This window comes from Crocodylus siamensis, chromosome 1 (assembly GCF_052110815.1).
Source record: "Crocodylus siamensis isolate JL-2025a chromosome 1, ASM5211081v1, whole genome shotgun sequence".
NCBI lineage: Eukaryota > Metazoa > Chordata > Crocodylia > Crocodylidae > Crocodylus > Crocodylus siamensis.
In genome coordinates, this window is record NC_143395.1 from 318,579,369 (window position 1) to 318,596,448 (window position 17,080).

Sequence of the window (17,080 nt, forward strand, 5' to 3'; positions counted from 1 at the left end):
CTGGAGGTTGGATTAATAGTAGTGTGGGTGTTTCTCCTTTCTTCATTCTTCCTTCTTTCTTTTAGCCCTTGCTGCTCTTGCTTTCCTGTAGCAAATTTGAAATTTCTAAGTTTCTGGGCAGTGAAATGGGACAGAGGCTATTTAAATTTCATTCTATTTACCAATAACTTCTCATTTAGTGACTAGGAGACATTTTCTTTTCACCATCATTTTTTTTTTCAATCCTCTATTTCTATTGCAGTTATTTTGCTAGTAATTGTACTGTTTTAAGAAAAATGTACAAGACACACTTAGGCCTGTTTTTAATCTCTTCTGATTCTGAAGCTAGTCTGTCAGAACCTTTGTGCTTTTATCTCACTGTAAGATGCTCTTGGTTGTGGGGAGCAGCATGGGTAAGTTAAACTATAAAGTTTAATGAAACATGACTGGCACTTGAATTTGCCCAATAATTATTCTTTATAAAAAATGTATAAAAATGTTTTAGAAGTATTACATGGCCTGTTTTATGTGCATATGTGTTCATAGTATGTGTAAAACTTACTTATAAAACATGCTGGCTATGAAGTATTGTATAATATTGTCTCTTGCAATACACATAAATATGTTATTACTTCTACTAATGCCAAGATAAATCAGTATTGTTGTGCGACAACTGTATGGGTGAAGTAAAATGAAACTTCCTGTGATCTAGTCCAGAACAGAATGACATAATTGTCTTTCAACAGCTGCAGACATGCAGTTTGGATTCAAAACATATTTGTTGGATTAAAAATATAAGTTTAAATTGAATCCTGATTTTTCTTCTTCTAAAAGTGAAAGTCCTAAATTGATCATGCTATTCTGATAATACAAAGTATGCTAAATGTTCAGTCAGGTTTCCAGTCACTTTTAAATGATGCCACTGAAGAAAGTAGTAAAGTTCAGGTGTTGACTAACTTGATAAAACTAGCTTTATAGATTCTTTGTGCCTTTACTAGTGCTTTCAATTTTTTGCTAAGCACTTTATTGCTTGGTTTAGATTCTTCTTGATTGCTTAAACATACTTGAAAATTTATATTTTTCAAATTTAAGAGCAAAAAAAATTTCAGCATAACAGATAACCATAATAGTATTTCAGAAGGACACATAATATAGGAAACCTGCTTTTTTCTAGGGAATGCTTTCAGTTAAACATGTTTAAGTTAATATATTGTGAACTTGTTTCTATTAATATAGTGCATCAAAACTTACAATTCAGACTGGCATGTTGTTAACTATAAATATGAAGACTACTCAGGAGAGTTTCGGCAGCTTCCAACGTAAGTGAATTGTTCTGTACTATATTACAGATTATAAATTTTCAGAGGAACTTCAAAAAGATTAAACATGTTTGTAAAGCTGTCTTAATTGTAGGCTAGGTAAATAAGTTCTGTACTTAACACGGCAAAAATAAATCATATTTTATGATTAAAATATAAGAAGTTATTTTAAACTACGATAGAAATGAACAGACTTTGCAATATTTGAGGCAGCTTTGGCAAGGTTCCAGACGTTTTGGGGACAGAATCTAATTTATATTTTAATGTGGCCAGGATTCTTATGGACAGTAATGGGCATATTTATTTTATTTTTTATAAAGCACTGACTGACATTATACACAGTTCTTCAATAGCAATAATAACAACAAAAGAAGTTTGAGGCCTGCATGTTAGAAGAGTATTAAATAAAAAGACGGGCATTAGGTGTTTTTGTTTGTGTGTTTAGTTTTTTTCCTGAAACGAAATTATTTGTCTCTTACCATCTTTTGAACTGGCTGTACATACTTTATAGAATGTAGCTTTGGAGGAAATCGGTTAGTCTTTGACATTGCCTGGCTAGATCCTTGTATATTGCATGATTTAACTTCTGAATAATTTAAAAGCAGTTAACTGATGAAGAAATATGCCTATCAGAATAGTCCAAGGTTATATGAACAAGTGTACTTTGCAGTAACCTAGATCTGAATTTGATAATCAGATTTCTTTGAGAAATATTGCTTCAATTACATTAAAAGATTAGCCTTCTTTAATTGAAATGAATATAAAAATGAGAAATACCATTAACACAATATCCCTGTGTTACTTAATATCAGGTGGAAATTAATGTTTTAGTGTACCACAGGTTTTCTGTATTGATAACACCTTAAACACATTGTGCTTTGGGTAGATGTGACATCTTTTATTAGACCAACTAAATAGTTGGAAAAATGGTTCCTTGCAAGCTTTCCGGGCATAAATACCGTTTTTTGGGCTCTCTCTATGCCTGACGAGGGGTGTATGTGCCCAAAAGCTTGCAAAGAACAATTTTTCCAATTATTTGCTGGTCTGATAAAACACATCACATCTACCCAACCTTGTCTGCCTACCAAGACAGCTACAACCAACAGCCCTAAATGCACTGTGGAATTTTTTTTTTAATAAATTGGAAGTGATTCAAGATTTTGGCATGCAGGCAGGTAATGAAATGCATGGGACTGGGAAAAGTTCATTTACAAACCCCCATTTTTGGGAAAAAGAATGGTGTAGGGGAGACAGATGTGTGTGCTTTTCTGGTTAGAACTGATGGTTCTACCTCAGTCACCTTTAGCATCATCTTTGAGCCACTATCCTTGCCATTATCATGCTTCTTGCTCCCAATATCTATCTTACTGTGGAGTTAGTTAATCTACAGTGTCCTAATATTGGCACACGTGTGGACTGTGATACATCACTACAGAGTCTACTCCACAGTAAAGTGCACCCACAGCGTCTGAAAGATTAACAGATCATTTGCAAAATCTTGCCCCCAGCTTATTAGATGCATAGGAGGTAAAACAGCATTGCAATTGCGGAACATCATTTACTTCTCTTGAGCTCAATCCAAGGGCTTCTTCTTTCAGGATAATGAGGCCTTTATAAAGTGCAGGGTGTGTAAGCTGAGGAAATAGCTGAACTGAATTATAGTCCATCAGAGAACGTGTTTTGGCCTATTGATATTTAATGACTTTTTTGTTCTTTCAGCTGAGGGAAATTAAAATAGTACTGAATAAACTTGTGTAAGTAAGTGATCATGACTGTCTATACTTTTTTTTTCTTTTTTCTTTTTGCTCCTTTAGCAAAGGGACCAAATCAGACAAACTTCCAGTTCATGTATATGAAGTTGATGAAGAAGCAGATAAAGATGAGGTGAGTTGATTTGTTTTCTATATCATTTAGTTAAGACTGGTCCATTTAAAAGTAGCCTCAAACATGTTTCAAGTAAAAATAGAGGTATAGGTGGAATCTAATCTTATTTAAATTTCTAATATTTGAAACTGAAAAATCTATAGGTGTGGACTTTTAACTAATCCTATACTCTCAATGTCCAATACCATTATACGGTAAAAATTGTAGTAGGACATAGGACTAGAAGGAACCTCTTGGGTTACTGAGGCCAAGCACAGATGTACACTTTCTGGGTATGGATAGAATTGCCAACCCTGAGCCCCACTCCCAGCTGCTGGCTTTTAAATTTCTGACCTGCTAATTAGCTGGAAGACAAGGGGAAGCCAAAAGGGCTGGTAGCTGGCCCTATGGAGCTTTGCTTAGCACCTGGCTCCTAGCCCCTCTGGCTTCCCCTTGCTGCCCATGCTGTCCAGCTGACCCAGAGCAATACAGAGCAAGGCAGGCTCCTGTGCTACAGTGACAAGACTGTGGAACCTTGCCACCACCGCAAAATGCCCCTGTCTTGCCTTGCACTGATTGTGGTCAGGTTGATACAGTGTAGGGCAAGGCAGGCTGTCATGTCCCTGCCTCAAGGCTCCCAAAGCTATGCCATACCAGCTGAGTGCTCCTCCTCACTCCCTGTACTCTTCTGGGTCAGCCTGGAGGTTTGCAAGGAGCAGAGCTAGTTTCCTACAGCGGAGAATTTGGAGGGTTCCCACCATGAGAGAATGCTTCCAATCCTACCAGTCAGCTGATTGGTAGTATACAGGGGCATTCTTCCTAGGCTGGAACCCCCCTGGCTATCTGTGGTATCTTTTGCTTTTCGGGAGCTGCCAACTTCTGCTTGACTGTATGTCTTCTTCCCAGGCAATTAATGGCCTCCCCTACAGGTGGGAGTGGCCATGGGATCATCTTTTTAATGCCCCTGGCTAAAGAGGTTGCCTGTGATGCTCTGCAGCCATGGGGTGGAGGAACATCTATACAGTCCAGCTCCTGGGCTGTTTTTCTACCAGAAGTTATTGCTTCCAGTAGACGTGAATGTCTGTATGTAGTCTGAGTCTAGTTCTCTGCTATTAAAAACAATAACAACATGTTCCTTTCTTAATGACTGTAAAAGATATGTGTATATTCCTCCATGGAACATAACAGTAGAAAAAGAGAGCTGGGGAAGAAAAGAGCTTAATATAATTGAAATCAGACACGCTTTGTCAAATTAATAAACTTCATGAGTAATACTGACAAAACAAAGCCAAAAGTGTTTTCTTCTTTCAAGTGACAAGATTGGCTTTCTGGGGTCAAAACATGTTATTTTCTAGACAAGAATTTATTGAAAAAGCCTTAGAACCTTTAATCTTATTTATAAAACTATTATTTTAAAAAGGATATGAACACCAAAGTTTGCAAATGATGCATAAATTTAAAAAAGCAAATGAGTAACAGTGCTATCATACCTTAAAAAAATGCATATGTAGCTAAGGGATTTTGGTAATTCTGGGTATTGGGTCAACAGATGGTCAGTGCTGTTTATCAGCAGATTTTAAAATTGGCTTCAGAGCAAGGTGCTAATCTAGGGAAATAGATGATTGTTGAAACAATAATCTGTGCAGGAGGAGGGTTTGGAGCTTACTCTGGAAAAACATGGAAATCATCAGTGTGCAAGAATGAAAATAGGGAAATGAACTATAATCTGTTGGGAACAGGAAGTAAACTTTCAGTGTAAAAGCACTGTGCTGTTGGCTGTGGATTTTGTTTTCCTTTTTATTGCACCATCTGTTAATTTAAAGTTCAGGAGCTTTTTTTTTTTTTCCATCTCTGGAGATCCGAATAAAAACTGTCTTCACTAATTTTACTATGTATGTGAACCATAATGATTTTAAACATTTAGGTATTACAACATACACAGGTTAGCAAGGTTGGCCAACCCAGCCCAGTAGAGCCATGCTATTGGAAAAAGATGACCAAGCTGAGCCACCCCCCGCCTACCCCTTTCCCCCTTTTTTCAAGGGGAAAGACAGGATAGAAAGGCAGGATTTAGTTCTTGGAAGAGATGTATATAGCGATGCTTCCACAGTTGTTTTGTGAAGCTACAACAAAGACCTTAAGTACTCTGCACCAAATTCTGTGATTTAACCTTGCATTTTGTACTTCTGAGAAGGACTTTTGAGCTCCTTTGCATTTATTGTGTGGCAGGAAAGAACAGTTAAAACCAGTGGTTTACATTTAATAACATATTTAGTGCTCTGATATCTAAACACTTTAAAAACTTTTACAGCTCCTTTCCTATGTTTTTTGACATCTGGATTGTAAATGTTAAGTCTTTGATGGTAGACATTTAAGGGTGCAGTTTGGCTTGTGGATAACACTAGGAACTTGACCAGAATCCAAGAGCAGCTCAAGCATCTGTACAAGTGTAAGGAAGACTAGGTCCCATCCTAAAGACAAGTCCAGTGTGGGGAGGTGGTACAGTATTGACCAAGGCCTTTTACTTAGAAATAATCCTGCACTGAATTGTGCCAAGGAAGGAAGGCTACTCTGTATGCCGTGCTGTATAAGGTAAACCTTCCATCTGTACATCCTGACTACTGCCTAATTAAACTTGTGACTCTTTTTTCTTTTCATTCTTAAGTTTATATTGTGAAAGATGTAGCGTCTCAAATTGATTAATTGCTTAATAAGGAATTTATAAATATATGAGAGACTTGAAGTATATGTGGCCTTAAAAGATGGTAAAGAAGGGAGAAAACATAGCATCCATAGAAATATTCCAATTGGATGATGAACATATCAAGGATTTGTGAATCATTAATGATGCCACCAGGTTATAAATATAGGTATTCTGTCTTTTAGAGAACAGATTAATGATTGTCTGTGTTATGTGCAACAGTGTCTCCGGTACAGATCTTTCTTCTTTTTTTTTTCTTCCCCTCTCCTCTCCCATGCTGCCCCTCCCCATTTCTCCCAGGATGCAGCATCTCTAGGATCTCAAAAGGGCGGGATAACAAAACAAGGATGGCTGTACAAAGGCAATATGAATAGTGCAATCAGTGTAACAATGAGGGTACGTTTTTGCTAATGTTCTAGTCTCTGAACAAAAAAGTCTGTTTATAGATATTTTGCTGTAGTTCTACTTTGAAAAGTACACTTGGCTTTTATTAAAAAGAGTTTGAGCATGAACCTTCTGCTTAGCTTATTGGAAGCCAAAAACAAACGTTTTCAAACTTTCCACTAAATTAAACTAAATAGAGAAAATTCCCTGAAGTTCATGGAATCATGGAAAGAACATTCTGCTGAGTAAGTAAGTACTTTTTGTACAGTAAATATCCTCATTATAACTATGTTATGTGGGACTCTTCATGTACCCAAATATTCTACATGCTTTGTTTTTCTTCATAAAATACATTACTTCTGTATTGTGCTCATGACAGCCCTACAGGTATAGAGAGTTTCTTAAGTTCTGGTGAAACTGAGTGAGAAGGGAGTACAGATTAACTTTTAGGTCCCAGGTCAAGTTTGCAGACTGGTAGATTAAAAACAAACAAACAAACACCCTTCCCCCCACCCCCTCACAAAAAGTAACCCCAAAACAACATGATTTCTGGTTTCTGCGGTATCTTTGGAGTGGGATAAAACACACGTTATTCCTAATTCCCTTTCATGCTTCATTTCATTTATTCAGAATAAAACTTGAAGTTCATGTTCATGTATTATACATAAAATGTGTTGTTTTGAGTGGAGCTATTTTACATTTCTTTCATCTGGGTCAAACATACATACAGCCAATACAATATGATTCAAAAGTTGTTTCCATACCTCCTTATTTGTCAGTATAAAGAAACATTTCCCCCTGTTTTTTGGAAATAGTTTAAATAGACAGTTAATAGTAGGCAGTTAAATAGTAGAAGCTTTTATTTTTAAGGTATGTGTACTTACAGTGTATAATAATACAGCATGATTATAGCAGTTATAGTTTTGTTATAAGAAACTAATAATTAAGGCAAGATTTACTTGTTTTTACTAGTCATTTAAAAGAAGATTTTTCCATTTAATCCAACTTGGCGATGGATCATATAATCTCAATTTCTACAAAGATGAAAAAATATCTAAAGAGCCAAAAGGATCAATATTTCTGGATTCTTGTATGGGTGTCGTTCAGGTAAATATCATGTATTATCTAACTTTGTCTTCTCTTTTTCTGACTGTATGGAGATAAAGGTAGATAGATGACCACATAAGTCCTTAAGGAGCCACCCTGCCCTGCCTTTTTCCAGACTGCAGATCAGACTAACTCCGTCAGGGGGCATAAGCTTTCATAGGCAGTGGCCTATTTCATCAAATGCATTTCTGAACAAGTTTGTCTCTTAAGGTGCTGCCCTGCTCTGCCTTCTATATGTAGACAGAAATTGATTTGACCTGTATTTTTCATAATTTGGGAGGAGATATAACAATTAAACATTTACTACATTCACTTAAACAGTTAAAACTTGCTACATTCTGGGGGGAAAAGGTCAGTTTTTAGGACTCTCTATTTTGAAAATGAGCAGTCATTGGTATATTCAATGTGTGGAAAAACGTGAAGTCAAGCAGGAAGGCAAAAGACATACAAAAAGTTTTTAGCGAGCATGCAAAATCAATGAAAGCATAACAGTAAGTGCCCTTACATTGTGTATTTATCTGGAATGCAAAATGTTCTGCATATCTTCTTGTGTGGGATTTTTTGTTGTGGGAGTTGCACCATATTCACAGCCACCTTTCATTTGACCTTTAGAATAGTAACTTTTAAAAATAAATCTTTGAAAAGAAAGACAAGTAAAATCTCTGGCAAAACATTTTTCAGTAGCAAGGGCCAAAGAAAAGGATTGATTCCATGCCATTGTGTTATGTTTATAGAACAGAACATAACTGTTTTGTTAGACTAAGCATACTTAGAAGCAAGTTGTTTCTAGGCCCTTGGTGTTGAATCTGAATGTGTTCATCTTCATCTTCATTTGAAAGGTATATCCAGTTCTTATGTATGTGCACTTCTGGAAAGCTGGTGGAAGCTGGCAGCAGTTTTCGCTTTAGAAGTGGTTTCTTGTATCCAGGGCATGCATCTTCCTATTTTCTTTGTCTTTTTTTTTTTTTTTTTTAACATATCAAGGCTTCTAAGCCTTGCCACTATGACAGTGACCTGTCTTGACCTGCACTGCTCTGGCTCAGCTGGGCAGCAAGAGGCAGTGGAGAAGCCCAGAGCTAGTCTGTGGAAAGTCTTTACATGCCCAGCATCCAGCCACTCCAGCTTCCCCTTGCACCCTCTCCCCCATCGCCCAACTGAGCAATAGGGCAGCAATTTAAAAGCAAGTGGCTCAGAGCAGGAGCTCTAGGAAAGTTTCTTTCTTCAGCTCAGCTCTCCCTTGCCAACCTGCCATACAGCTGAGTGGCAAGGTAATTTCAAAGCCAGAGGGTTCAGAAGTGGAGCGTACGGGGCTTTCTTTAGCCCGGCTTGGTGCTCCCTGTGAAAAGGCCTTTTGTTAGCCCAGCTTGCAGCTCCCTTTGGTACTACACTTCAGCTTTGTGGTAGAAGGGTAGTGATTTTAAAAGCTGGCAGCTGCGATTGGGGTCCCTGAGACTGGGGAAGAGACAGGAAGTAGTGGCTGCTCTTCCTCTCACCCCCTGAAGTAGGAAAGAGTGGGTAGCAGTTGCCCTGCATGCCTTCTCGAGCCCAGGGTGATTCTAGTCTCATGAAGGCAAAGAGCCGTTCCCCTAGCTCCACTCTTTCTGTTCCCCAGGAGGAGTTAAGCTGTGGGAAAGTGTATGGATGTTCAGTCTCCTGGGAGAAACTCTTCCACCAGAACTGACTTAATCCTGGTTGTTGCCTGGTTGTTTTTTCTCCCCAAGCTAGCCATTCTTCCTCCGGAAGAAAGTCTGAATGTCGGTATACTTTTATTTTCTGCTTGGAGAACGGTGATTCTCCTGGTAGGAACTGAATGTCTGTACCTGGCCTAAGACTTGCTTGGCTTGGAGGGACAGTCTTATGTAATGCAACTGAAACTGTGCAGAAGTATGAAATTAAAAAACAAGACAAAGAAAGAAAGACATCTCATCAGAGAATCTCTCAGATTGGTTTGACTGTGGCTTTCTAAGCTCTGTCACAAAATAGGTTAGAGGAAATGTTTGGAAATATGATGTTCAAAGGCAGCTTGTGGCAAGGGAGAGGAATTCAGAAGAAACACTGTTCTGGAACTAGCATAGTTCCTGCAGAGCTGGTAAGGGAGAGAGGTAGAAATTAATTTATGTATTTTTATTCTTCCCTTGCACCATGATTACCTGTGTAGCTTGGAGTAGGGCAGGATGTGGCCTTAAACTGTGGTTAGTCGGGAAAATGATTATCTAAAAATGGCATGGTTTTGGTAAATAAAACTTCTTCCTGTGTTTATTTAAAGCCAGAACTGGTAACCTCTATAACAAAATTTTTTTTATTCTTAACTCTTTAGAACCAGTTTTTAAGAAAATTAAATGGAACTGTGAATCAAGTTCCACTTGCAGAGTCAAATTTTGCCATCAGTCACATGCTACTGCTTTGAAGGCTGTAGGGTTAGATAGATATAACTGAAGGCACTTGAGAACAAGGCTCACAAAAATAGTTAATGCATTAATTAAATTAGTATTTATTAATAAAATGGAATAATTAATTGTTAGCTATGTATCCAAAGGAAAGAACAAGATTTGACTCCTAGTCAAATATCCTCATAGAGAATTCTTAGTAATATCCAACCTAAATTTCCTTTGTGGAAATTTAAGACTGTCATTCATCTTCTCCCCAGAGACATAGGATAACCTGTCAACATCCTCTTTATAACCATCCATCAGGTATTTGCAGACTGTATCAAATCTCTCAGGCCACAGCCCCTCCCTAGTCTTCTTTTTCCCAGGCTAAATAAACCCAGTTCTTCCAACTGTATTTCACAAGTCCTGTTTCTCAGTCCTCTAATCATTTGTTGCACACTTCCTAATTTGTCTACAGCTTTCTTGAAGTGCAGTTACCAAAACTGAATACAGTACTGCAGGTGAGGTTTCACCAGTGTTGACTAGAGCAGAAGGATTGCTTTCCTTGCAAACAGCACTCCTATTAAGAAAGTCCAGTATGTTATTGGGGGTTTTTTGGTTTGTTTGGTTTTTTTTGAGGGGGGGTAGGGTTGCCACAAGAACACACAGTTTCTGCCACATTGCCTAATTTGGACTGCCCTAATCTGCATTTACTTTAATCCTTATTCAATGAGGATTACTTAATTCAGACTGGAGCCAATTTTAATTCGGACTACAGACATCCATTCAGACTACAGTGATGGCTGTAGTCTGAATTAAACATATAAAAACGTAATGTCTACGTAATGTACTAACTTTAGACTAACAGGGCTAACTACCTCTCTTGGTCCTTCATTCATAGTAGTGCATATTTTATTATATCTTGTTAGCTGTAATCAGTGTCCCACATTCTACAATTACTGAGCCAGAAAATTTGTAGCAGAATTGTGCTTCAGAATTTAAACTTCAACTAAAAGCAGTATTTTGCTACAAACTGTTATGAAGATAATTCTTATATAATAAAGGGCTTAGTCCATCTGTCTGTCTGTAATGCTTTTGGAGCACTACCAACAATCAATCTTGAAGTCCTTTTTTATTTTACTAGTAACTGTCTGGCAGAACCAGCTTGTTACCAAATTGCTGCCGTACCTTCCCTACCAGAAACTACACTCTATCTTTTCTGTTGTCAAAATTCTCCACTCCCTAAACTACTCTTTCTTTACATTAATAACACAAAAAACTAATATTTAATTCTGAAAATCCCAAGATGGTGGGGACTTTGAATTTAATACAAAAATGGTTACTGTATGTGTCCTGTGCTTATTACTTGTTAATAATTTAAAATGAAGTTGACACAGAATTTTCAGTTGACTTCACAAAGAATGCATGCTTTTCTAAGGAACTGGTGTCAAGATGACTGCAGAATTTTTTACACCTTGACTATAGTTTCAAAAATGAAGATGTCTGTTCTATTTTGGAAAAGTTGATAGAAGGAGTAAGTCCCGAGGATATTATCTTTTAATAAGTTAAATTGAAAATAAGGTACTCAAGTCAGGGGTTGGCAATCTACAGCCTGTGGGCCAGATGCGGCCCCTGAAGAAACTGGATCCAGCCTTCAGCAGCTCGGGGAATCAGCAGCATGCTCCAGCCATAGCAGCAGAGGGTAGCATTCCTGAGGATTGCCTACTGTCTTCAGCTTCTCTTTGCTGCAGCAGAAGTGGCATCTGCCAGGCAAAACACTTGTTTTTTTCCTACACAGTATTTGCAGATCTCTCTGAAGGCGAGTAGCAAGTAACGGCTTGTGGTGGCAAATAATTTTAAATAGAAAAGTGAAGCAGAAAATGAAAATTGTAGCCTAATAAATAGGCACCTTGTATCTCAATATATAGTTTATCATAGATGAGCCACAGAACTCTAATATTAGATAGAGTTCATCCCCTGGTTCATGAGAAGAGGGGAGAAAATGTAGGTGATATCGAAAGTTTTTTATTTTTTCTTATTGTAGAACAGCCGAGTCAGGCGTTTTGCTTTTGAACTCAAGATGCAAGACAAGAGTAGTTATCTTTTAGCTGCAGACAGTGAACTGGAAATGGAAGAATGGATAACCACTTTAAACAAAATTCTCCAACTAAACTTTGAAGCTGCGATGCAAGAGAAAAGAAATGGAGAATCTCATGAGGGTGAGTAGTATTGCTTAGTATCTTTGTATTAAGCTTACTTGCATGGTACTCACATACATAAATTTCTTTTCCTAAAATAAGGATATGCTTTAGCTGGCAACTACATGCATTTAATTTTTTGTGCTACTAAAAGTCATGGATCATTTTCTGCTCTCAAGGGTCAGTGAGCGTTCTGCCTTTTTAAGCCTTGTTTGTATTAAAGCTGCTCCTATATTGTTTTTATTGATTTTAATTAAAACAATACCAGTGCACTACAGGGGAGTCTTCACTGCTATAGGTGCACTGACTTAAGCCACAGACTTTTACTTTCACAGTACACTGGTGTACTGATTCTGTGTTATACTGAGGTGTACCATAGCAGTGCTGGGAACTGTTGGTAGATGCTCTGAATTCCAGATGTTTTTCACAGAGGCACTTTCTACCATGGGGGGTGGGGCAGGAAGTTACAGTAGTGCAGCTTTTGCATGTTCATAAGCCCTTCCCTCAAATTAGATTGAACCTTAGGTGCTATGTATAGTGTTAAACTTCTAGTGTCGGTGTAGAGAAATGAAATGGAAGTAGCTCCTGCTTTATTGCATTCCATTGTTGAATTGGGAAAAGTGGACAGAAAGGAAGTAGTTGCATCAAAACTGAAAAAGCAGGCAATCACTCAGAGTTCTTTTCAAATTACAATTAGCAAAACTTACTACTATGAAGGAAGTAGCAATTACGGACATGCACTAGTTGTAGAAAATGAAACCATTTTCTTTAGTTAACCGTTCAGTTATAAAATTGTTCACTTTATTTTTGCAGATGATGAACAAAACAAAATGGAAAGCTCTTCATCCAGTTTAGACAGCTACTTCCCTGAAATAACCAAGGTAGTGTATTCTTCTGCTGTAGCTTGTATCAGTGTTTGGCATCCAAAAATAACTGTTTGTTTCTGTCGTGGAGGCACTTGGTATCCTATTAAGTTCTTACTCTGAGTTCTCTGTCATGGGGGTTGTCCTCCTAGCACTTACTACTTTATAAAGTTCCTAAATTCAAGTTCCCAGTTTCTACAAGGTTAACTCATCTGCAAGACCATGAAAGCATAGCACCTTGTTCCATGTACTAAAGTATACTTTGGTTAATTGGTTATTAGCCAGATAAGTGCTTTGGTATAAAAATAAAATGCTGCATGCTTAATTGGCTGAATTATAAAGCTGGCTTGCTTCTCAAGTAATATTTACCTTTTCTAAACTTCCGAAATGATTTCCTGTTAACTTCCTGTATTTCTGAACTCATGACTTAAAGCTGTGAGCTATGGGACTCTTCAGTCTGGAGAAGCACAGGCTCAGGGATGACACGATGTCAGCCTATGAGTATATAAGGGACGTGCATCAGGATCTGGGGGAATGCATGTTCACCAGAGTGCCCTAAGGGATGACAAGGTCCACTGGTCACAAACTCCTCCAAGACCTTTTTAGGCTGGACATAAGGAAAAACTTCTTTATGGTCCTAGCCCCCAAGACCTGGAATACACTCCCCCCAGAGGTGGTGCAAGCACCTACTTTGAACTTTCAAGAAACGCTTGGACACTTAATCTTGCTGGGATCCTTTGACCCTAACTGACTTCCTGCCCCTGGAGCAAGGGGCTGGACTTGATGATCTTCCAAGGTCCCTTCCAACCCTAATGTCTATGAAATCTATAATCTTGTATTAGACGAACTAAAATAGTTGGGAAAAAATCTTCTTTGCAAGCTTTTAGGTACAAACACCCCTCTTCAGGAAGAGGAAGCCTCTGCAGTTGTTTTGTGCCCTTCCTGCATGCAATAGAGTAGAAATCCAGAGGCCAGTATACAAGAATGTCAGTCAGTGAAAATGCAAATTGTGGCAGACAAATGGGTGAGAAACGGGCAGGGTGCGGGCATGGGGAGTGTTGATCTGGTGGTGAGAGACCCCAGGTAACATCTCTACTATTTACCAGCTGTATCAGATGTTAAGCAAGTTATGTGCCATAAATCCAATGTCTATATTTAGTCCATGTTTTTTTTATCCAGTAGGTTGATGAAGTGAAGTTCATAGGCTCATCTGCAAAAGGTGTTTTTAAATTCCCTTTGAGGATTAGAACTGACAGATTGGAGAGAGAGTGGTTATCTTGTGAGAAATTGCCTCCACATTTCTCTGTGTCCCCACATACTCTTCCTGGATGGGATAGAATAGAAGCCTCTGGCCCATCCAGAGTACAAAACAACTGCAGAAGCTTACTCTGCCTGAAGTAGGGTATTTGTACCCAAAAGGCTGCAAAGAAGATTTTTCCAACTATTTTAGTTTGTCTAATAACAGATATTTGTTTTCTAGATCTTCTTAAAAGCAAATTAGCTCCTTTATATGCATATGTGTTCAGCATTTTAAATATTTACATTCATGTAAGTTCCATTTGCACTTTTATCCTAAAGTACATCAGTTGGCTCAGTTGAAACCAGTTGAATTTGACCAAGGGAAAAAAGTAGCAGCAGCAGTTTCCACGAGTGTTTCAGCTCTCAGGAGACCGACAGTATGATAAACTTTCCATCAAATGTAGCTTATATAAGGCTATAACGTACGTTAGACAGCAAAGTATGCTTACATGTTAAAGTTTTGAAAGGGAATTAGATGGTGAATTCCTAAGTGTTACTCATTGCATTACTAGTGGGGGGGTTTCGTTGCATTGCTATTCTGCTGTTATTTTGTAAGTATGCACTGGCAAGCTACTGCTCAAAACCACTCATTCATACCACCCCCTGCTTATAGAATAAGTTCAGAATGATATTGGAGCTATTATAGAAAGTTATTTTCTATGTATAAAAGTAAAGCTGTTATACGTTGCAGCCCAAAGTAGGAAAAGCCAAATCTTTAACTCTGTGGCACGTCTACAAATGCAGTTAATGCATTTGAATTTACTGTGCAATAAATTCAGCTGCATTAAACTGCTCCTGGCCTCACATCTCCACGTGTGCCCAGGTCAGGAGCAAGTTGAGCCCAACGAACAACCTAGTCTGACTCAGGCGGCTTCCAGCCATGCAGATCTTTGGGTAATTCTCCAGGTTCAGGTGGAAGCTGGCCCTGAGCTCCACGCAGTTGGAATGGAAATGAAATTATCTAGACTGAGGCCCTATCAACATTAAAATATAAATTTTCCCTTGTACCATTCTAGAGACCTGAAGTAACTAGTTATGTTAATCTGTGAAAAACCTATTTCATCTTTCATATCTTCCAAAACCTTTTTATTTTCCATATAAAATCTTAAAATGAATGTTCAGAACTCTAGATGACTTTGGAATGTAGTTTTTGTTGGTCTATTTAGCAACTGCATATTAAAACATTTTAGTGCTAGAAATGCTAATTCCTGTTCTTTGAATTTTTGATGGACGTTGCATTGGCTCTTTTTTTCCTATATATTTGTTTCAGTATCTTTTCTGGTAGGTTGTCTGGCAGATGCATTTATCCATTCCACTTTATATTTTTGTTTTCTTCAAAATAATTCTCCAGAATCTCTTGTTTCTTCTGTCCTAATCTTGTTCCTCCTTGCTAGTTAAAGAAGATCTTGTGCAACTTTGTTTGATATTTTCCTTCTAGAAATCTAGGGGTTTTTTCTTATTCAGACACAAAAAAACAACTAATTTCGTAACTTTTCAGTACGGCACTAGCTGAACTATGACTAAACTAAGCCTACCGTGTCAGATTCTCTGGGGGTCTTTAACCTCAGTTTTTCACCTGCATCGTATTTCAGTTTTAGTTCACTGAAGCTTGCTGTGAATGATATATTGATCTATTGCTTCCCCTGTAACAAGATGCCAGGCAACTTCATGTAAGGCACTGGACTTTCTTTACTTGCTAATTGGCGCTCTGCTTTTCTTTTTACATCCAATTCTTCTGTTTCCTATCACTGCCTTTTTTCTTGTAATAGAATTATTGCCAAACAGGATACAATGAACAGGAAGACTGTTTTGGTACAAATATACTTTACAATACTCAACATATGCTTCTCCTAATGTTGTATGTTAACCTTTTAAATTGGTACCTTAGGCTTATTGCATTGTTATAGTAACAGATGTTACATGCCTCAACATTTCCAGTAGTTTTTTAAAGGCTTTTATCACTATTAAATACTAACAATCTAGATGACTCTTATTTAATTCTAGATATCAGGGGGCAGCAGGTTGGGAGCGACAGGCACTGACAGAGCTGTGGGGGCTGTGGCTTGGGAGTAAGAGGCAGCAGCATATCAAGGAAGCTCAGCACCACAAAGCAGCGGTGAGGGGTGGGCAGCTGCAGCTGGACCCACATCCTGGTTAGCAAAGGGGGCAGGGGGAGCTCTGATTTGCTATGATAAATCAAACACCAAATTTTATAGATATTTGGAATGTATTTTATTATAATGATTGAGGCACTGTTAGGCTTTCAAATGGCTTTGAAGTTGTAAATATATCAGTACAACATTGTGTTCAACTGATACCTATATGTATAATGGTGTTTCATTTTAATCATGGAAAAACACAGATTTTGGAGTTTTTAATCACAGAATTTTGGATTTTTAAACAAAGAAAAACCAGGTTCCGTGCTCATCATTTGGACTAAGGCACTGTTTTCTTCCATTTCCTCTGTTGACTCCTCTACTTTTAGCTAATCAGAATCACAGTCCTAAGACTATTAAAGTGTCCACAGTTTAATTTTGTCCCATCGTTCCTTTTATTTTACAGTTGACATCTGCTTTACTTTGCCAGTTAATTGTCTGAATCTCTTTTGTACGCTCGTGCTTTACCTGGCACGTAAGAACAGCTTGAAGTCAAATCCACAGAAATATCCAAATCTTTATTCTCCAAGCTCCTCCTCAAAACTCAGGTCTTCTGTAATGCATATGGCAAACTGTTGCCTGACCCCATGAAGGCAGATTATGTACTGAGTAACTAAGTTTTGTGTATGCTGTAATTTTTTTTAATACCTTCTTTCTCCCATTATCAGCAAGTACCTCCTTGTTTGGTATGGTTCCTCTCCTCCGTTTGAGACCTGTAAGATCTTTAAGGAATGGGTTACAAATTTTCTGTATTTGTCCAATCCTTCCTAGTCCTGACTGAAGCCCATAGGTGCTGTCACAATGGACGTTACAAGCCAAACTTATTGTGTAAGACATTGCCA

At 38.0% G+C, this 17,080-nt stretch overlaps 1 protein-coding gene across 9 annotated transcripts in view; it reads left to right on the forward strand.

Annotated features, from left to right (window-relative positions):
• The window catches only part of DOCK9 (dedicator of cytokinesis 9), a 271,504-nt gene that overhangs the window by 124,175 nt on the left and 130,249 nt on the right, over positions 1 to 17,080 (forward strand). For all 9 annotated transcript variants that reach the window (XM_090023020.1, XM_090023039.1, XM_090023048.1 and 6 more), the window contains exons 4-9: positions 1,216 to 1,298; positions 3,113 to 3,182; positions 6,163 to 6,258; positions 7,219 to 7,353; positions 11,767 to 11,941; positions 12,734 to 12,801. In XM_090023020.1, coding sequence (XP_089879146.1) covers positions 1,216 to 1,298; positions 3,113 to 3,182; positions 6,163 to 6,258; positions 7,219 to 7,353; positions 11,767 to 11,941; positions 12,734 to 12,801 — 627 coding nt within the window. The remainder of the gene's footprint in view (positions 1 to 1,215; positions 1,299 to 3,112; positions 3,183 to 6,162; positions 6,259 to 7,218; positions 7,354 to 11,766; positions 11,942 to 12,733; positions 12,802 to 17,080) is intronic.